At 38.5% G+C, this 22,688-nt stretch overlaps 1 protein-coding gene across 1 annotated transcript in view; it reads right to left on the bottom strand.

The window, feature by feature from the left end:
• Nucleotides 1-18,963, bottom strand: part of LOC129765035 (sortilin-related receptor-like) — a 79,297-nt gene extending 60,334 nt beyond the window's left edge. Inside the window, exon 1 of the mRNA XM_055764848.1 lies at nucleotides 18,254-18,963. Coding sequence (XP_055620823.1) covers nucleotides 18,254-18,571 — 318 coding nt within the window. The 5' untranslated portion in view covers nucleotides 18,572-18,963. The remainder of the gene's footprint in view (nucleotides 1-18,253) is intronic.
• Between the last annotated feature and the right edge of the window lie 3,725 nt (nucleotides 18,964-22,688).

Genomic DNA, 22,688 nt, shown 5'->3' with positions numbered 1-22,688 from the left:
AGCTTCGCCCAATAGAGAAATATTGGGCGATTATGAAGCAGGCCCTTCGGAAGAACCCAAAAGTTGTCAAATCGGAGGCGGACTTCAAGAGAAAATGGATTTCTGTTCAAAAAAAACTACAACCTGACGTTGTACAGAACCATATGGACGGGGTAAAGAGGAAGGTGCGAGCATACGGGCTTGGGCTCGAAGTATGAATAAAAAGAAAATGCCAAAAGTTGTTCAAGTTTTTATTTTACTGTCTAAAATTTTCAAAACGGATCGGTGTACTGGGCGAATTTCTACAGCGTTTTTTCCGTGATGCAATTTGATGTGACACACCCTTTATTATCAGCGGAGTTAAATGCTTCCATGATGGTACAAGATGAATGCCCCGGAAAATACAGTTTCGATTTTTTTTTGTGACCTTCACGTTGAGAATCAAAACTTCTGACTGAAGTTTCACCCAAAAAATTAAGAAAATAAGGATATTCGGAACAACATGGATATTACAAATAAATTACACTCGATAATTTCTCATCCATGTTACAAATGAGAAATTATAAGAAAAAAAAATATGTTTATTGATTTTTCTTCTGAGAATGTCTACCTGTAATATGAACAGTTTGAACAGGTGGACGAGACTGCTTCTTTTTCTTTACTTTCTTGGATAGAATGATACATTATGGTTAGTTACGACTGTTTTCGTAATGCACAATGATCCAGGAGGTGCATTTAAGTGGAAATTAGCATTTAGAACTCGACAGTTATTCTCTAAACAAAAACTGTCTTCAATAAAGTTGTTACATATGATAGAACGCTCATTTTTATGTTATCAAAAATAGGGTGACCAAAATTGACGATGAAATCAAAAATATAACTTTTTCTTTTCATCTTTTTAGATAGAGGTAAACTTTGTTCAATAATGTTGTACCCTCAGTTGTTTGAGACATCTTTGTGGAAAAAAGTTTTGTTCTATTTCTTTAAATAACCGATATAGTGCTTTTTTCCAAGTTGCGTTAGGGTCACCATGAAAAAACTGTTTTTTCCTATATTATAGTGACCTTCAACACTTTTGACTGATTCCTCACTTTACATCCATTTTTGGAAGAATGTCGGGAGTGAGAATTGAACTCATGACCCTTAGCGTGAGAGGTACGGATGTTAACGCTACGCCAGATCGCCTTCACTCTTTGAAAGACTCAGAGCTAACTAATGCAAATATTTTGCAATGCATAACTTGTCAATATTTCAACTCTACTCTTCCCAAAAAATTCCCCCTACTTCATCCCAAAAAATACGCTATCTTAATTTGTTTGTAATTTTTTCTGGGACAAACATAAACAATGTTTATTGGCGGCATTTGAAAGAACATATTTCATTCTACATAATGTGAGATTTTTAAACCTGTGTTATTTTTTGTATTCGAGTAAATTAAAAATTATTTTGACAAGTTCTGCATCGCAAAATGTTGGTCTTGATAAGAACTTGAAATATTTCTATTAGAGTAAAAAAAACCCGTTTTTTCATGATCACTCTAATGCAACTTAGAAAAAAGCGCCTCGTCGATTATATTAAAAGATAGAAAAAACTGATCTACAAAAAATGATTAAAATTGCTTCAAATTCTACATCATAATTGTCTTCGTACGACTTTTTTGGGGAAGAAATATCTATTACTTTGAGTAGAGTTGAGATATTGACAAGTTCTGCATCGCAAAATGTTTGTATTAGTAAGCTCTAAAAGTCATTCGAAGATAGTTTGCCTATATCATATTATATATTATAAAATATAGAAGTTAGAGCAAAAAACGGTTTTTTTCATGATAACCCCAACGCAACTCAAAAAACCCTATATCGGTTATTTCAAGAGAACAAAATTTTGTTCCACAAAGATGTCTCAAATAACTGATATTACAACATTGTTAAACAATGCTTACCTGTATCTGTAAAGATAAGAAAGTTATATAATTTATTCCATTGAAAATTTTAGTCTCCCTATTTTTGTGAACACAAAAATATGCCCTCTGTCATATATAACACTTGGTCGAAGACAATTTTTGTCTAGAGAAGAATTGTCGAGCTACAAATGCTAATTTCCACTTAAATGCAGCTCCTGGACCATTGTGCAATGGTATTGATAAGAACTGTATCGAGAAGTAATTAGCAACTTTCATAATAATTCTACCCAAAAATTGGTGAACATGTTTTAGTGTCCATGCAAGCAAAAGTTTGTTTTACATGTCAACAAAAGTTTGTGCAATCGATTCATTCCGTTTAACACGTTAATCCCCGATTTTTTCTTGCTGCGCTTTCCATTCAGCGCGCATCAACAGCGTTTGCACAATATCAGTGTCGGTCCCAGCTCGCATAGATACTTATTGTACAGATAGAAAATAGTCAGCAATTCGACTAGAAAGTAGTCACGTTTTGTAAAACATCCAAAAACAAACCGTATATATTTTTATTTTATTATTTTGTAACTGTCAGTCCCAGTCAGTCAACACTTTCCTACCAAAAAGCTCACCAACGTTGAGCTCTAGAGATCGTTGGAGTTGAGCCCTAGAGATCTTGACACAAGAAAAAAAAATCTGCACACTTGGTGTACTGAAAAGTGTGCTGCCTTCAACCAAATCGCAAAACGGTTTAAAGTGCACCACACAAATGTGAAAAAAAATCACCCACAAGTATGACAACGAGTTCTCCTTGAATAATATGATGATATGATATGAATGATATTATATTTGGCCAAAAAGTTTAATACCAGTATTGGAATGATTCAAAGAATCCAGGTCAAGAACTCATTGAAGACATACAAAAAGCGGAAGGTGCCTACGAAAACCGCAGAACAACAATCCCGAGCCAAAACAAGGGCACGAAAACTGTACAACCGGCTACTGGACAACAGTAACCAATGCATCCTGACGGACGACGAAACATATGTCAAACAGAATTCAAGAACGCTTCCAGAGCTGCAATTCTACACGAAATCTGCAGCGAAGGAGGTGGACGATGCTGAATGCATAATTGTGCTGAGTAAATTTGGAGAGAAGGTTCAAATATGGCAAGTTATTTATACTTGTGGTCTGCGGTCTCCTATTTTCTTCACAAAAGGTACAATCAATGTTTAAATTTACAAAGATGAATACTTGAAAAAAATATTGCTGCCCCTCTATGAAAATCAAAAGTATCCCCCTCACCTCTGGCCGGATTTGGCATCTGCACATTACGCTAAACCAGTATTACAGTGGCTCTCAGACAAAAATATCCAGTTCGTCGAGAAAATCATCAATCCACCAAGTTGTCCAGAGTTCCGACCAATTGAACGTTACTGGGCGATTGTGAAAAGGAGCTTCAAGAAGAAGTGAACAGATTCCCAAACCATGGAGGAATTCAGAAAAAAATGGACAGCAGCATTCAGGAAATGCACAACAGCTGCTGTGCAAACTATGATGAATAGTCCTTCGTCAAAAGTGCGTTCATTCTATAAAGCATCATATTTTGACTTATGTTAGCCACATTATTGTTTCACATTGAACTGATCTTCAATAAACCAAAACAAAAAATGAGGTAATAATCGCGATTTATCTTCATCCACGAATAGATGTTGCTAAAGACTTTTCGAAACAGTCCTTATATTCAAATTGTGCCTCGCTGTTACGTTAGTGGCTCGTTTTAGTCGGCACAGTTTGAGAAGCACAGATTGGACAATCAGAACGTAATTTTTTTTTAGATAACGCTTGATGTTTTCTACATTTTCAGTAATGTATCAGAGTAACAATGTTCTTTATTTATTTATCTGCAATATATCAATAAATGGTCCAGCATTCCAAATCTTTCAAAATTTCATGACATGTTAAATTTTTAGATTTAGATTTTAGATTTCAACTCTATAACATTTTGTTAAACATAGTTCCTTTGTTATGAAAAAGTTTTCCGTATTTGAATGTTGTCGTGATCATCTTGTCTCAAGGCAACTCGTATAATTAGCGTGATTTGAACTCAATTCCTACTAATACCGGTCAAGTATTTTGTGCCACAGATGGAATGAATTAACTTCATCGAAGATTTATTGTGTTCTTCCAGCGATGAAGCGTGTGTACATTTAACATGGTTGTAATTTAATAATACGCTTTCGAGAAACGAAATCGGTAAACAATTTCGTCAGGATATAACAGTACAGCACTTCAGAGTGTCCTATTACCACCCACCCATTCTCTTAATATAGAAACTAGATTGAAACTAGAAACTGCGAGTGCATAAAATATTCGCAGTCATTGCGAATTATTCCGTCTCACTACTCGCCCAAATAATGTGCATCTCATTCTACATAAGCTCCCGCTACGTCTTCCACTAGGACACAACCTTGATTCGCTGTATAGTATGGTATATAACCCCACGAGCCAGAGCAGTTGCAGTTAGAGCATCCTTCGCAAACTGCTCCGCTCTGCTTCCATCCAATTGTTTCAACGACGGGAGAACACCAGCATTACTCAAATTGGAAAATAACACGTTCAACGCATCGGGCTAATGCATAAATAAACAAATCCGTGCCAGAAAGAGAATTGAGTTAATTCTCGGCCCTTTTACCGAGATTCGGTTCACTTTTCGCTCTTTCGTCTATTGTGAGTCGCACGACAACGATATTGAAGGTGGAGGTGGAGGGGAATTCTTAAGAACGGATGTTTTATGTCCGGGAAGGTCGCAACCATTATATAACTAAGAAGGAAGATACCAATGGTGTGAGCTATCCATCCCAAAAAGAGAGAAGCGAAAGCGGAGACATAATAAACGTAAACAGCATCCGGTCGACATTTTTAGGGAAGGTGCCGGCGGGGGCAGTAAGCGGCACCGCCGTTCATTCTTGAAAGCTTCATGTTGTTTTCGGTTTGTCTTGCTTTCATCTCAACTGCGCAATCTGGTTTCTGAAATGATGCATGAGTATACCGCTACTACTGTGTGAATTGTTCGTTCATCGTTTGTGTTTAGGGTGGTCCTTCCCTAGTGAAATGCAACTCGCTGACTAACATAACAGATAAAGGAATCAACAATATTTTATGAATGTGTTGAACATAAACTATTCACCCAACAGAAACAAAAATGTTTATCGATGATAAATTGTAGGAGAAACCCTAGCACCCATTCAGATCCAAGCGTTATCGGTAGGAAGTGATGATGATGCCGTGCAATGATGCATGATTCACAATAGTGCTTATTCTGACAATGTGTGGGATGGAACGTCATTTGCTGACTGGCTTAAGGAATGTATCGATGCAGCATCTGAAGCCCAGTCGCAAATGGGACTGGCAAACGCAGTGATAATGAGGATAGTGAAATGACGATAATTGACCGATGTGACAGAGAAAGCATTTGTGAATAACTTTTTAACTGTGACACATTCGAATGGTTCCAGCTACCCCCATACAAGTAGAATGTTTAGCACTGTAAGCGATAAAGGAACGGAATCGAAGAAGTTATGAAAAAAACGCCAGCTTTTGTCCAATTGGAAGCGCTTTCAGAATCACATCATTTTCATAGAATCATTACATTGCAATATTGAGGATAACAACAATGGTCAGCTGTGATCCACTCAGTGGCTGGAAATTCCATTATAAGTGTTTCATCGAATATTATCAACCATCGTGACTGCACTTGCATATCACGATTTATTCACAAAATATTTGAACCTTCTGCTTGTTTGTCTTCTACTTTTAACCTGGCAAACATTGAATAATGAGGCTTAATACGAAAACATATTCATCATCGTTGGGGAACATCCTGTGGGCATCCCTGTTCCAAATTTCATGAAATATTTTTTCATTATCAATAAATGACTGCGACCATTTCGTTCGACAACAACCTTCACACTTTTTTTTGACTACTTACGGATTCCTAGCCCGAAGAAGTTCTGATATTTTAGTACAATGCAATAATAAATAAGAAATAAGAGATTAATCATTCTCTCGAGAGATCTGACTGATATTTTTCAGTATTTTTTCAGTAACAATTAATCCATCTGAAAGAAACATTGTGTCCTCTTCGTCCAGAACTTTGAACGGCTAAAAGATTGCTTTTTTTTCTCTGAGCTGCTAAGGAAACCGAATATTAACTTCAACTATTGATCACCATCGAAATAATGTTCAAAACTCTGTGTTAAACTATATTCTTAGTTAGCCTTAGTTGGTTTTGCTATAAAAAAGAACAAGTCCACATAAGTACGTGGTATTTATCGAAAGAATCCCCCCGAAAATGCGCGTCAGAGCAGCTACACGGTTTTCATTAGCCGAGGTTCAGCGACTTTTGTGTTGACGACGGCGACGACTATAAATAAATAGGACACCTAACCAACATACAGTGCAATAAAAACAAAATAAAAAGCATTCACCCCAGCTGTTTTTCATTGTCATCACATCATCACAACCTCAAAGTGCGACGGACGTTTTCCTCGCGAACGAATCAATGCACCGCCCACTTGCATTAATTGTAATTGTGATGGTTATTTGTTGCGATTTACATAGCATCACCTCGCTAGAACTTTACAATGGAAGGATATCAATGAAGCTCGACCTCCTAGCTTGTGGGAGAGTTGAGTTTGATTTCCCATCGGGCTAGGAAATACTCTAACACACGACGATAAATAGAGCTTACGACGACTGAGAGGTGAGGATGTAAAAACAGTGTCCAACACGTAGCGTAATTCAAGGAGAAAAACTAATTGCTTTCATTCGTGCGAGGTAATGGGGGAAAACACGCGAAAAGATTTGAATTATGAGATAGTTTATTCGTTAAATTAATCGTTAGCATAATTTATCATTCATCATGCACAACCAATGTCGAGTCAGTGGCATATATCGAACAGAAATATTTTTCAGCTGGTCCAATCAAGAGTCGGCGACTTTATATGCTAATTAATGTAGTAAAGGTATTGATTCCTTAATCAGCTTCAACGCCTGGCAGCCACTGTTCTACTAATGACGAATTTCATGCCAATTCCACTGGCTATTGGCATGATTGAAACGTTGTGGGTGTAAAGACATTGGTCGCTCAAGCAAATTTGCAATACTTGAAAAGATAAAACAAATTAGACTACTTTTTGAAAAGAATCAAACTTTTTTCTTAAATTTTTACAAAAATTTGCAACCTACAAAATTGTGATCAAAGAATACAAATTAAAAAAAAATACACTGACAAAAAAATATTCTTAAAATTGATACGCATTTTTCTTAAAAACGTATTTTTTAAATTCTCCAAAAAAATATGAATAGTAAGGGCTATTCAAACCAACCAAAAATTCATCCATACATCGAAAGACACAGCGAAAATGTTTTTCCTAACAACAGCTTTTTAATGTTTTCATTAAAAAATTACAACAAATCCTAATTTTGTTTAAAGTCATATATATATACCCCATAGAAAATGTTCACCACCTCGAAAAACACTCTATGCCAAATATCAGCTCAATCGGAATTAAGGCAGAGTGGCGCAAAGCGGTCAAAGTTTGAGTTTTTTGTAAATCGAAAAATCATCCAAGAGGGGAGTAAAGGAAATCGGGGCATTCGAAAAAATAATTTTGATGTCATTGCATGAAAAATCGAGTCCTAGTGTCATTTCGAAAAAAAAATTGTCAAAAATCGGCATTCTAGGACTTAGTTTTTTTTCGGAGTACGAAACGAAAAGTATGGTTTTGGGTGCCATTGAAAATAGTTATCTCGATTTTCCATACGGAACATGTCACGAAGTGTTGATTTGCTCGTTAATATACCCTATGCAAAATATGAATTCATCCGGACTTTATTTACTGGTGTCACAAACGTTGAAATTTGAGTTTTTTTTGAAAAACGAAGTCCCAGAGTGCCGATATTTGAAAACAAAACACATAGATGTGTTATTTTTTGTTTTTAGGTATGATTTTTCAAAGTTAACATGTTTTCAGACTTCGTTTAATATTTCTATGCGACTAGACTGGATGTATGCGATTAATTGGCAAATGTGTCATTCTTTCAAAAAAGACTATCTAATTGGCTTCTATTTGATATGTCGATCTTCTGAATCGGTCTAGTAGTTCAAAAGTTATGAATTTTTGAAAAAAATCATTTTTGGAAAAAGAGGAAAAAGTTTATTTTTCAGACAACCCTAAAATGGAATTGGTCACACTACTGAAAATATAAAAAAAATACGGGTCTCATGTTTTGCGATAAAGAAAAAAACTACAACTGTTCACGAAAATCTGACAACCACTATATCGGTTTGGCATGGAATGGTTGTATACTAGGGTGCCAATGAAAATGGTCTTTTCTAATTTCAAAAAGTTACCCCATAAAAATGTTCACCACGTCGAAAAACACCCTATGCCAAATATCAGCTCAAATTGGACTTGAGGGAAAGGGAGAGTGGCGCAAAACGGCCAAAGTTTGAGTTTTTTGGAACTCGAAAAATCACCCAAGGGAGGAGTAAAGGAAATCGGGATTTTCGAAAAAAAAAAATTATGCCAAATGTCTTAAAATTGCATGAAACGTCGAGATCTAGTGTCATCTCGAAAAAAAAATTGTCGAAAATTGCCGACACTCTGGGACTTAGTTTTTTCCCGGAATACGATACGAAACGTATGGTTTTAAAATGCCACTAAAAATAGTCATCTCTATTTTTAATTCGGAGCTTGCTGCGAAAAGTTGATTTGCACGATAATATACCCTATGCAAAATATTCGCTCATTCGAACTTCATTTATTAGTGTCACAGACGTTAAAATCTGAGTTTTTTGAAAAACGAAAAATCACCGAAAATCTGGGTTTTCAAAAAAAAATATTGATGCCAAATGTTGCCAAAAATTTGATTACTCGTCGAGATTTAATGTTATCTCGAAAAAAATAGTCAAAAAAAAAATTTGTTGCGCTTGGTAATTTTTTCGTCTGAAAAGTCGATTTTTGACAATTTTTTTTGTGATTACTGTAAATCTCTAAATCTCAATTTTTTTTAAACTCCGATTTCCGGTGATTTTTCGGTTTTTAAAAAACTCTAATTTTAACGACTACTAACTAACACTAATAAATGAAGTTCAAATGAGCGAATATTTTGTATATGATATATTATCGTGCAAATCAACATTTTGCAACAAGTTCCGAATGAAAAATCGAGATAACTATTTTTATTGGCACTTAAAACCATACGTTTCGTCTCGTATTCCGGAAAAAATAAGTCCCAGAGTGTCGATTTTTGACAATTTTTTTTCGAGATGACACTAGATCCCGAAGTTTCATGCAATTTTAAGACATTTGGCATCAACATTTTTTTTCGAAAACCCCGATTTCCTTTTCTCCCCCCTTGGGTGATTTTTCGATTTTCAAAAAAACTCAAACTTTGGCAGCTTCGCGCCACTCTCGCTTAAGTCCGATTGAGCTGATATTTGGCATAGGATATTTTTTCGAGGTGGTAAACATTTTGTATATAGTAACTTTTTGAAATTTTAGGGTCGATTTTTCCTCATACATTCATTGGCAACCTAATATATACAGCCATTCCATGCCAAACCGATATAGTGGTTCTCAGATTTTCGTGAAGGATTGTAGTTTTGTTCTTTATCGCAAAAAATCAGACCCGTATTTTTTTATTTTTTCAGTAGGGTGACCATTTCCATTTTAGGGTTGTCCGAAAAATAAACTTTTTCCTCTTTTTCCAAAAATGACTTTAAAAATTCATAACTTTTGAACTACTAGACCGATTAAGATGATCGACATATCAAATAAAAACCAATCACCTGGTCTTTTTTGAAAAATTACCATACCTGCAGAAAATTCGAATTTTGCCCTCGTTATTATTGATTGTACTCGTTTTTTATTGTTTTCATAATCTCGGGACCAAAGGCGCTACATTTTTTTATATTTTTTCTGCAAAGCTGAGGATTTTTCACATAACATATTTCAAAACGTTTTTCACATAACATATGTCGAAATATATATATATTTTTTTCATTTTTGAGTTATGATTTTTCCATGTTGTATTAATTTTTTGTAGTTTACATGGTTTCGGGACCAAGGAAGCTATATTGTTTTTTTTCTTGAAAGTTGAGTTTGAGCCTGAGCTTTTTTACATAAAATATCCAAAAATTTTCAAAGTTAACATGTTTTCAGTCTTCGTTCAATATTTCTATGCGACTAGACTGGATGTATGCGACTAGAATTCAATTAAATGGCAAATGTGTCATTCTTTCAAAAAAAATTGTTTACGTATCGATTGAAGATGGTTATTTCACTGGTCTTGCAATTGCGAGAAAAAATACACACACGGATTGTATATCACCTGCCCCTCTTGCAACTTAAGTTACAATCTGTAGTATTACTAACAAGAAATGGAACTCATTACCTACCGAGCTACAATTGCTCAATCAGTTGTTATTCGTATCTCAAAGAAGCTGACGTACAAATTCTCCGAGTTCACCGAGATTACAAATTACGAGTTGTCATTTCCAACCGGACCCAAGCAAATGAAATAACGCGTTGCGATCTCTTTGCAATTGAGTATCGCGTATACGTGCCCCGTCGTAACGTAGAAATCGACGACGTAATCACTGAATAAGGTTTGACCCGAATTGGTATACTCAAGAATGGAGTCGGTTGCTTCAAGAACTCTTCACTTAAAGCTGTGAAAATTCTTGCATGCGACCAACTGAAATCCGTGTCTATTATAAATGATAAAAGAGTTCTCCGTCGAAAAAAATCTTTTCGAGTAACTTTTAAGGGCTCCGCCCATCCAGTCTTCGTTTCGATATGCGCACTTCATTAGCCTGTTCGATTATTTGTACCCCGGGTAATCATTTGCAACAACTGCAAGCAAGTTGGCCAAACGGCCGTCTACTGTAGCAACAAAAGGTGCTGCGCAGATTGTGGAGAGAGTCACATGATGAGACTTCTTGCGGAAAAGATCGCAAGTGTCTTCATTGTGACGGGGCTCCCCATGATCTTTCCCAATGCGCGGTGTACACACAGTACGACACAGGACAATCTTACTCTCTCCTGCAAAACGACGAGCTTGTCGCTGACGCTCCCAGTGCAGGAAGTTCCGGTACATCGCAGGGTGTCATCAGGAAAAGAAAAATTACTACTTTTCCATCACTCCCAGAAAGAAATCCGAAATTTCCCAAGTAGGTTTGAAAACTCGAACCGAGTGTGCTGAGAATAGACCGAAGCATGTACCTCCTGGTTTACGCGGTTTTTATACCAACCAGGGGTCCTCAGCACCTTACGTAACAACGCCCAACACGCCTGTTCCTTTTTCGCGGTCAAAGCAACAGTCATCTGGCTTGTTTGCGCTTTCTGACCTGGTGGACTACATTTTGAATGATTTGAATATTAATGACTGTCTTAACCCTCCTGTACTCGCGTGCAAAATCATAACACGTATACTCGCGCACGGTGTCACAGACCGAAAATTGAACTTCTCTGTAATGTGGCCATTGTTTCCGGATCATTTATCGAAGAGAAGAATGTATAACAACCTTCTAGATAATTACCAGATGATAAAGGCCCTGGAGTATGAAGTTTGCATATTCTTTGTCTCTATATTCTTGGTAAACTAAGAATTAATTCCTTTTTATAAGATGATATAATGATGATATAAAATGATTTCTAGGAACTTCCTTTTCATTTTCTTGTTTTCGTGTTGATATTGTCCATTATAAAAAAAATATCCCCGAAACTGTAACTGTTAAAAATTACCTTAAGCCACCGTTTAGTTTATAGTTTACTGTTTAAAATTCTTCCACAAGTGAAATTCATTCACAAGTGTGTATATGTATGACCATTATATTTAACGAATAACTATACGAAAGTCAAACATTTATATTTTAATTTTGAACGTATGAATTTAACGACGAATATATCGACGAATAGTTTAAATATGGATCAGCTCAATCCAGTTACAAAAAGGACTGAAATCAAATAAGAATAATCCGGTAATGATCTTATGCATTATATTCAATAAATAGTCCACGCCACTAACATTTATTTATACATTTCATTCAACAATATTCTAGAATATGAAAAAAGGCACAGGTCCAAAAAAGTTACTCCTATACTCGCGTCGGTGTGTCAGACCGAAAGTGTGAAAAAAGTGGCACACGTCCCCTTTGTACCAACACATGCGATACGCTAAACGATGACGAAGGACGAATAACGAAGCTGGAGAGAATCGCAAAGCCGTAGTGTTGATATTTTCTGAGAAATGGACGAATTATTGATTCCTCAGTCTGACAGACCAATGCGCGAGTATAGGAGTGTTAAAAGCATAGTATTATGTCTGCTTCCGGTAGTGAGAATGTGTCTTTTTAGCAGCGTTCATTTCCTTCGATGCCTGATTCAGTACAACAGATCAAGTATTTGACCATGGTCATACAGTGAAATTGCAGAAGCATCATCCTTAAACTAGATCAATTTATATTTTTAATTCACAATTCTAACTGTGATGTTTTTTCCCTTTGTGAAACACAACTTTCTTCAGACGAGCTGAATTTTCATGATTTCAATATTATTCGCTTCGATCGAAATGACTCGTTCGGTGGCGTACGATTGGGGATAAAAAAAAGCGTGGATGTCGGCGGAAGTTCGTCAATGGTTTGTCAAGCGGGATCGCTATGAGCACTCTTTGTAATGCGGCTAGGAGAATACTCGGCTGGAACCATACCAATGAAACCGAGAAATACTCTGATTGTTGGATTTTAAAGTTTGCAAGGAAGTTTTGTCCCGATTTCGTCCCTACACAGAACGTCGTATGCGACATACCGCCTCAAAGTGGTTATGGGAATTTTTCGATGGTAGAATTCTCAATTGCCCTTCTTTCGTGTAACAATTCGGCTTATTGAAGAATCTTCCAGACTTGGCGAAACAGCGTTTGCTGAATTTGTTCAACAAATTTCTGGAGCTGAATATTGTCCCGTATGACTAGAGACAAGTGAGAGTGATAGCCATACGAAAACCCAACAAGCCGGCTTGCGATCACAATTCGTATAGGCCCATTGCAATGTTATCCTGTATTCGTAAATTGTTGGAGGGAATGATTTTACTTCGTTTGGACAAGTATGTCGAAACGAACAATTTGCTGTTAAATACACAGTTTGGTTTCCGCAGAGGTAAATGAATCAATGATTGTTTCGCACTGTTATCTTCTGAAATTCAAATAGCATTTACTCGCAAAGAACAAATGACTTCTGTTTTTCTAGATATCAAAGGGGCATTTGGTTCAGTTCCCATGGAAATTCTCTCTTCTCTCATAATCGTGAACTTTCACCAACTCTGAATAATTTCCTGTACAATGTATAGTCACATGATTTTCTCTCATGGCAGCTCGAAATCTTCTCGTTACAATTCTATGGGCCTACCGCAAGGCTTCTGCCTAAATCCCTCTTGTATAGTTTTTACGTCAATGATAAGAATGATTGTCTAACTAGAGACTGCACTAGAGATGTGCCATCCGCTCATAAGCTGTTCATTCGAATCGCTTCATCATAGTGAGCGGATTCGGATCGGCTCGCAATCAAAACAACGCAGCTCATCAGCTCATTACAGAGCTGGAGAGCTGATGGGCTGTTGAGCTGCTGAGCTGATGAGCTGGTGAGCTGTTGAGTTGAAGAGCTGCATAGCTGTGGAGCGCAAAAGTTGCAGAGAGTGTGAATTGTGAGACGCGAAAGAATTTTTCGTCTCCCGCGCTTTATGATATGACGCCAGTTTGTTTTCGTGTGTCCCTCTTAGTTCTTTAGCTTTAGCATAGATGCCAGGTATGAAAAAGGTTTTTGTTTTGAAGATATTCAATCATTCGTTACTTCATTAAATGTTTCTTACATCGCCAAACAAACTAATAAACATTATTATATGCTTGTAAATGAAATTACTATATTATATTGTTTTTTAAACATGACTGTGGAAACACATAAATTTATTTCAGTGTGCTGAATCAAAACAATTCAGAAAACCACCCGGCATGAGTGCTGATGATTGATAATGGTCCTTTTGTTACCTTCGTCATCGCGAAGAATTATTTCTCGTTGCGCCTATTAGTGGATTTATTTTTATATCCTTGGATGCAAAAAAAAATCTCGGTAGTTTCATCAAAAAACGTTGTCTCGGCCAATATTTCTGAAGGCATTTTATTTGGCTACTGCTGGTTCTTCTGTTGTTTAAGTTCAGCATATCCTAAGCATCTTCTATGTTGGATTTCAGCATTCAATATTTGTTGTATATTATATTATTAGAACTCATATTAGTTTTAGTTTGTGTACAATTACAAATTAAATTCGTTTATTTTTTTTGCTTTCTGTCTATTAAGGAAATGCATACTATAAAATGACCCATGGTAGTTACGTTTTATCTGCAATTGTGTGGACAACCGCAAAATTCAACGGAGCTGAAGAGCTGTTCCTAATGAGCAGCTCACTTGTATAAGCTGAACGGCTCTGAGCCGCTCGCCATGATGAGCTAATTTGCCCATCTCTAGACTGCACGCTGGGACAACTTGCAGACGATGGAGTTATTTCCATCAAGGATAATACCGTCGTTCTGCGGAATTCGTTGCAAGATACTCTGAACAACCTGTCCACGTGGGCTCTCAAGCTGGGTATCGAGTTCTCTACGTAGAAAACCGAAATGGTCGGTTGGTCTAGGAAGAACAAACCCGCCGAATTCCAGCTTCATATATCCGCTAAAACGATCATGCACTCCATGTTTTTCAAATACCGGGGGTTTATATTTTGATCCTAAATGTACCTGGGGAAGACACATTGCGCATCTGAAACAGAAATGCCTGCAAATAATCAATTTTCTCCAAACAATAACGGAAACATGGTGGGGCGCCCATCATGGCTGTTTTTGCTTCCTATCAGGATTCATATTCTTAAGCTGGAGAGGATAAAATGTCGTTGTTTGCGTATAGCCATGGGTTGTTTGCATTCGACACATACGATGAGTCTCGAAATCTTGGCAGGAGTATCCGCACTTACTATTCGGTTCACAGAATTATTTTACAGATTTCTTATCCGTTGCAAGATCATGAATACATTGGTGATTGATAACTTCGAAAATCTACTCCAACTGACTTCTCAGTCAAGTTTTATGTCTTTATACTATGAGTACCTTACCCACGTCGTGCGCCCTTCACCAGGCATCTCCAACTATGTTTACTTCCCATACTTTTGCTATTCCTGTCATTTTTTATCTGTCCATGCGTCAAAAAATCAATGGAATCCCAGATCATCTACTCTCTGGTGTAATTCCACCGATCTTTTCGGCAAAACATCGTGAAGTTAGATCTGATAGAATGTTCTTCACCGACGGTTCACTCATAAACGGCTCCATTGGCTTCGGCATCTTCAGTGAAGGTTGATGATAAACACTCATCTTATTTCTTCACAAGAACAAGACAACTATTGAGTGTTTTGGTCGAAAAATTATTCATGATTACCTTAGCATGGGCTTCCTCCCATTGCTCGATTCCGGGGAACGAGAAAGTAGACTCGCTAGCTAAGGTGGGCGCTTCAGAAGGCATACTTTTTGAAAGGGAAATTGCTTATGATGATTTTTTCCGCATTTCTCGTCAGCATTCGTTAGTTGGCAGCGCATGTGGAGTAAAGATTAATTCGGTCGTTGGTTACACACGATTATCCCTTAAGTATCGACGAGTGCATGGTTCAAGGGATTCAATGTAGGTCGTGATTTCATTCGCGTGATATCTCGGCTAATGTCCAATCACTTCAACCTAACCTTGAGGCAACGCGAGTAATCGGTTACATATTACTAGCATAGTTATATGGCAAAAATTGTCGAAATCTTGAACTCCCGGCCCCGTCAGGAGTCTTAATAAAAAATATATTTTAGAGAAAAAAGATCAACAATTCGAAAGTATACAAAAAGTGCCTCAACGAACGGATTTTGATCTTCATCAAGTGTCATGATGATACAGTTACGTTTGGTCAAAATTTCCACTCCAGAGTTTCGTCCAATAAAGAAATATTGGGCAATGATGAAGAGAAAACTGGAGATCATGGGAGCAGTCATCAGTGGCATTGGACAAAAAATTTAAGGAATCAAGTGGGAAATAGTGTGATCTTAGTAAGTGTTTCAATAAAAAAAACGATTTATGAACATACGCGCAAATGTGGCACTCCACATTTTTCAATCATCTATGTTTTGTTATGATTTGTTACTTTAAGAGCCCCCGCATACTACAGACTTTCTGTCAACCAACAGTTTGGTCGGATCGGCCTGCAAAAACCGATCCAACTGAATCGGCGTAATGTGCGCACATGCATACCTCTCCGTACTGATTAGGAAGCCGACCAAACTATCGGCCGATAAATCAGTCTGCAGTTTGTGGGGGCTCTAAGAATATCGCAACCTCAATTGGCTTGGGTTAGCTTCTGTCAAGGTCGGAAACCAAAAACTTCTGATCACGAATTTTTTTCGGAGCAAGAAGAAAAAACTAAACATTACACGATTCTCTTGAAATAAATCATTTTGATAAACATCTACTCAACTGATTCCACCCACTCTCATTTCTTAAGTGGTCCTGTGATTAGTTTCATTGCTGCATCGCATTATACAGTTACATTTCACAACTAAAACAGCCACAACAATCATATCTAAAAATTTAGCCAATTGCAGTTGTCGTGCACTCGGAAAGCATCACACCGTACACATTTGTATATTTTCCTTTCTTCTTTTTACGGCATAGCATTCACAATCTCAATCTCTGGTGTTCCCCCTTTCTTCGTCATGCGACCTTGACAGTACACCAACTACACTCTCGTTCGCATATTATGCTTCTACACGTTAGCTGGCGCGTTGTATCCGTACTGCAAAAGTAAGCTACAAAGAAGAGAAGCTACTGCTTGACACTGATATGTCGTTTTATGTGGAAATTTGCTTTACAGAAACGAAACCCCGCCGTTTGGTTCCTTCGTTTAAGATTTAAGAATTGAGTGTGATCATCAATATTGTTACAATCTTCTTATGTCCCATCCGTTTCCTAAAAAAATGTCTGTTCTAAACTCGAGTCGACCGCGAGTAATCAGTTTTCTACCATAATAACCACAGAGTTAAGAAGAGGATTACATATCCTTTAAAAATATAGTTAACAATTTGGTTCTCTGAAACTGAGCCTGTAAAAATGTACGAATTATATAAAAAAAACAATCGAAAGTGAAATTCGTGGCATTCTATCAATAACAAACTCTTGAATGGAAAAAAATGTTTTCCAAGTTGAATTCACCAACGAAGATAACGAAAATTGATATCAGTCGAAAAATAATTATAAACTTTTATTTGCCAAAGTTCCAGTGCAAGCGATATCACTTGTTGAACAACAAAGCTAATATTGTCTTCGCAGTCATCGCACTACACCATAAGGAGCCGAACAAAGAAATATCTCGCTGTGAACTGATAACAATTTATCGATCGTTTTGGCAAACACTCGCTACTCTCCCTAGAGGCTCGCTCGCTAAGAAGTTTGAGCTGGTGGATTAAAAGACGACCCTAGCCCATCGCATGACTATGTACGTTTATGAACACTGAAAAATATGTAGTAGTTTGAACCCATGGGCAGTGTGAGACTGGAACTTATTGGAATAATTCGACAATAACGAATAAAACACGCCAGAAGTTCACATCCCTAACAAGCCTCAAAATAAGTTGTCGTTCGAATGTATATTGCTTACGAATGAAAGAGTATCAAAACAAATCTGCGACTTCGTCCACATTGCTCTTCCGGCACAAAGAAGGGCATTGACCGATTCCAACGCATGATGGGATCACTTATAACGATGATTCCATAGCTTTACAGTTATCCGCACGAAAGTCACAAACGCTGCGGAACCAGACATGGAGGAGAGAGGGATACAGCGCTCCCCTGTTTATGGAGAACGAAATTAAATATAACGATTGATAAATCACTGACGAGCTGTTTCCTGAGTACACAAAATTGGAAATGGTGGTAATTCAATACAGCTCTCCAGCATGATTTCGAACAATACAACAATTAACGCCTCATAACATATAATTAGTTGTAATTCGATCTGCCACATCATTTTGTTCCTGTGTTAAATATATTCTCGATTTCATCATAACAAAAACAAACGGAAAAGTGCACCGCAGAAAAACATTGCAAACATTTCAAAATAAATCAATAAGGACGGATGCATTTTGCGCACCACTTTCAAATTTCAGCCCAATATTCGAAAATACATTTACACGTACCATTGTTTGCGTTCTCTAACAAATTGCATATTTTTGTACTCACTTTGGTTTCAATCACTTGCGGGAGTGGATTTTTGCTACCATTCGTGGGGCTGGCGGTCACGGAAGATGAGCTCCCCATGGAGGAGCCGGAGCCCGAGCTGGACCCCGCGGGACTACGTTTCAAGCGACTGAAAATTTGCACACTATCCTCTTCACCATCAACAGCGGCAGCACGGTTTATCACGAATGGCTGCCTCGACGCGGAATCCTCGTCATAATTGACATGAAGAAAATCAGGTGGGAATCCGTGCCGGACAGACTGTGCCAGGAGAGTCGTCAACATTGACAAAATTATAAAACATGTACGTAGACGCGCCATTTTGATTTCTTTTTTCTCTAAACTCTCCGACACACAAGAGAAAAAAGACCGATTCTTCGCAGAACAATATTCAGGATGCGCGGATGGAAGCTTAGTTTTTTTTCGCTTTGTGAGATTACTCCTCCCGCACAAGTTTTGCCGAAATACTGTATCCAGTGGTTAGCATATAAAATTAAAACAGTCTTATCACTTTCACCACCACTTTGCCTTCTGTAGATCCTTTCATTATATTATTCACTCGGAAGCCCTGCGTCGATACATTGCGAACCCGTCCACAGTGTAGGGTAAGCAACAATAATATTGAAATCAATGAAAATTTATCACTATTTTTTTCACTCGCGTAAACGGACCATAAATCAAAACGAAGTTCTCGTTACGGAAACTTGATAATGACTGACAAAATTGACGGCTGGCAGCGGAACGATATGACGTTTGTAGACACAGCCGATGTGTTGTTAAATTTTGCACCTTTTTTATGGCATTGCCCACCAGGGATGCCAGGTTTGAAGACATGTCTTCATTTTGAAGACATTTGATTTACTGTGAAGACATTTGATTTTGTGAAGACAATTTGAAGACATTATGAAATATGTGAAGACATTTCAGTATGATAGCGTATGTGAATTTTTAAGAGATATTATTTTCATAAATTTTTCTTGGCCGGAAAGATCGCCAAAAGAAGTAAGGCTTTTGTATCAGTGTCATTCGATCGCTTTTTTATCAGCGTCACTTGTTTACTTTTATTCTTAGTAATCAACAGACACTTCTGCCTCTGGTATTTTTAGTGTTCAACTAGCAATAATCACACCTCTGCTAGTCTCGGGGTCATTCACTCGCTTTTTTCGAACTTTTCCAAGAAGAAAATCCACAAGTATATAGAATGAATTCAACAACGAGGGACTTTTAATGTCTCTAGAAGACATTAGTTAATTTGCACTAGAACATTTGAATGATTGTGACATTGTATTTTTTAAATTTGGACCCACATTATACAATAGATTAAGTTAGATCTTCCAAACGACCACTTCACAAAACAAATGTTTTCCGGTTACACACCGTTTCAATAATCAGTTTTATGGATATGGTTTGAGCTACAACCAAAACCTCAAAGCTGAAACAATCAAATTGAGTTATCACAGTTTAATGAAATGCGCTATATAACAATGTCAATTAATATAAATATTGAATAAGCTATCAAACTTTGTCCAAATGTAAGCTATGAATTTTTGTTTTTTCGATAAGACTGTGAAGACATTTGAAGACATTTTTTCGTACCATGTGAAGACATTTGAAGACATTTTTACGTACCATGTGAAAACATTTGAAATAATCACCTGGCATACCTGCTGCCCACCGCTCCATCCGCGCAGGGATATGACTAAAACGTCAAATCCCTCATATTGCCAGTGTACCCAATATTGCTGCGGTTCACTGACATTTTGGTTCTGTCAATTACTGTTGTTTACAACTCGGTCCGGTTATATAGTCGAATAGTGGCTAACTTTAAACTCCATATTAAACTTTAAACTCCATATTGAACACCTCCATGTGAAACCGAAATATGAAAATCGCTCATGCAGTCAGAAATAAAACAGCGCATTTTTCTTTATTTTTATTATCTCCGTGATTTCAACGATCTCAATCCTCGTAAATGATATGTTGGTAAACAAATGACGCCATATTGATTTTGATTTTGGGTAGCGTATATTCAATTGATGTCTAACCCTTGCATCCGCGTTGACGGCATTGAGCTTCGTATCAGGGAATAGTAACTTCAAGCAAAAAATGGGGACCGATTCGAGATTGCTTTTATGTAAACCACGCTTTCTTATTTGAAAAATAGTGTATCTCTTGAGTGGTAACGATTTGGAAGATTTCAGGAAGCTTGAAATAAAGACGACTAGTCTTGAGGAGCGAAACTAGTGAAGTGAACATTTAAACAAAATAACAAACTAGGTTGCTAGGGGTCTAAGGTTGGTAGTCGGTACAAATAAACATAGGGTTACTTATACTGGATGACTACACTTCAACACCCCCTCTCAAACAGTTAATCCTAGGTTTGACCGTAGAGCCTTGAAACGGGTAGACTCCAACGGCTTGGTAAATATATCCGCTATCTGATCTTCGGTCTTGATAGGTTCGATTTTCAGGGATCCAGACGCCACGTGATCACGGAGGAAGTGATGCTTGACGTCGATATGCTTGGTGCGCTTCATCTCCAAATTCTTCGCCATGCAGATGCAGCCCCTGTTATCTACGTAGATGGTAACCGGTGCGCTAGCTTCTTGCAGATCCTCCAGAACTCCGTTCAGCCAAATCGCTTCAGTTGCCGCCAGACTCAGAGCTACATATTCTGCCTCGCTGGATGATGTTGCTACTGTCTGCTGCTTCTTGCTACACCAGGAGACGGGACATCCGAACACCTTGAACAGGTAACCGCTGACAAATTTCCTATCGGTGACATCGGAGGCCCAATCCGCATCCGCGTACCCGACCAATGGTACGCTCGATTCCACTCGCCGGAATAGTAGCGTCATACCTCTGGTTCCTTGAATGTACCGAACCACGTGCTTCAGTGCTTGCCAGTGTTGAGTCGTAGGGTTTTGCTGGAAACGACCCAGATATCCAACCGGAAAACATACGTCAGGTCGAACACACAGCATGAGATACATCAGGGATCCCAAAAGCTCGCGATATGGTTCGTCAGTGCGTTGGCCTGTCGGTTCCAGTGAGAGGCCTTTCTCCATCGGAACTCTGACCGGATTGCAGTCATCCATCCCGAAGAGTTTCATCAGCCGATTGATGCCTGCGTTCTGCGACAGCTTCATTACACCAGCCTCATTGTTGTAGTCGATTTTTATGCCTAAGAATTGGCGCAGGTCACCACAATCGGACATCTCGAACAGCTTGGCCAGATCACGCTTCAATTGCGCAATCGTTGATAGATTCCGGCCCACCATCAGAAGGTCATCCACGTATAGAATCACGATCAGCTCATCATTGGGAACCAGCTTCGTGTAGAGGCAATAGTCGTGCTTGGACCGAATGAAGCCCATCTTCAGCAGCTCTTCGTTGAAACGCTCGTTCCAACATCTCGGGGATTGCTTTAGACCATACAACGACTTGACCAATCGACAAGCTTGACCAGGCTTCGCTTGAACTCCATCCGGAACAGCCACGTAGATGGTTTCCTTCAAACTTCCATGCAGGAAAGCAGTCCGTACATCCATTTGATGAAATTCATACTTATGATGGACTCCGACGGCCAGCACAGCTCGGATTGTGGCCAGCCTTGCCACCGGTGCGTAGGTTTCCTCAAAATCTTGTCCCGGCTTTTGGAGATAGCCCTTCGCCACTAAACGTGCTTTGTAGCGAACGGGCCTACTATTGTCGTCCTCCTTCAGTCTGAAGACCCATTTCGATTTGAGGGGTTTCACGTCAGCCGGGCACGTCGTTAACTGCCACACGTTGTCCCTCTTCAGAGAGCCTAGTTCGCTTTTGACCGCACGTAACCAATCTTTGCTGTCATCTCGTCCAGCTATCTCATCATAGCTTTGTGGAGTACATATGGAAAGTAGACCGCCAGAAGTTGCTCCGTAACCGGTAAAGTAATCAAATAACTTACCAGGGAGCGTGCGCTCCCGTTCGCTGCGCCTCACTTGCATTTGTCCGTCGGACTCGCAGTGTTCTGGTTGCGAAGGGAGCACTGGTGGTGTCGGATCGTCAGGCTCGTCTGGTTGAGCTTCGTCGTCGGATTGCGGATCTTCTTCTTCTTGGGATTCGTCACCTGGTTCTGCCACGTCAGCTTGTACATCTTCAGCTTCCCCCTCTTGTTCAAGCGGGAATACGACGACCAGGGGAGCTTGTGATGATTCATCTGGTTCTGCACCATAAGGAAAACGTGTTTCGTCAAACTTGACATCTCGGGCTACGATGATCTTCCGATGCTTTCTGTCCCAGAGCCTGTAGCCATTAGGGGCATACCCCATCATGACTACCTCCACGCTTTTCGGATCGAGCTTCTTTCTTGTCTGGCTTGGAATCCACGCAAATGCCTTGCATCCGAATATGGGAACCTTCTCTACACTTGGCTTCGTACCGAACCACAGTTCAGCTG

The sequence above is a fragment of the Toxorhynchites rutilus genome, chromosome 2, assembly GCF_029784135.1.
Source record: "Toxorhynchites rutilus septentrionalis strain SRP chromosome 2, ASM2978413v1, whole genome shotgun sequence".
In the NCBI taxonomy this organism is placed as follows: Eukaryota; Metazoa; Arthropoda; class Insecta; order Diptera; family Culicidae; genus Toxorhynchites; species Toxorhynchites rutilus.
The sequence above is the reverse complement of the archived record's forward strand: the minus strand, read 5'-3'. Positions and strand labels throughout refer to the sequence as shown.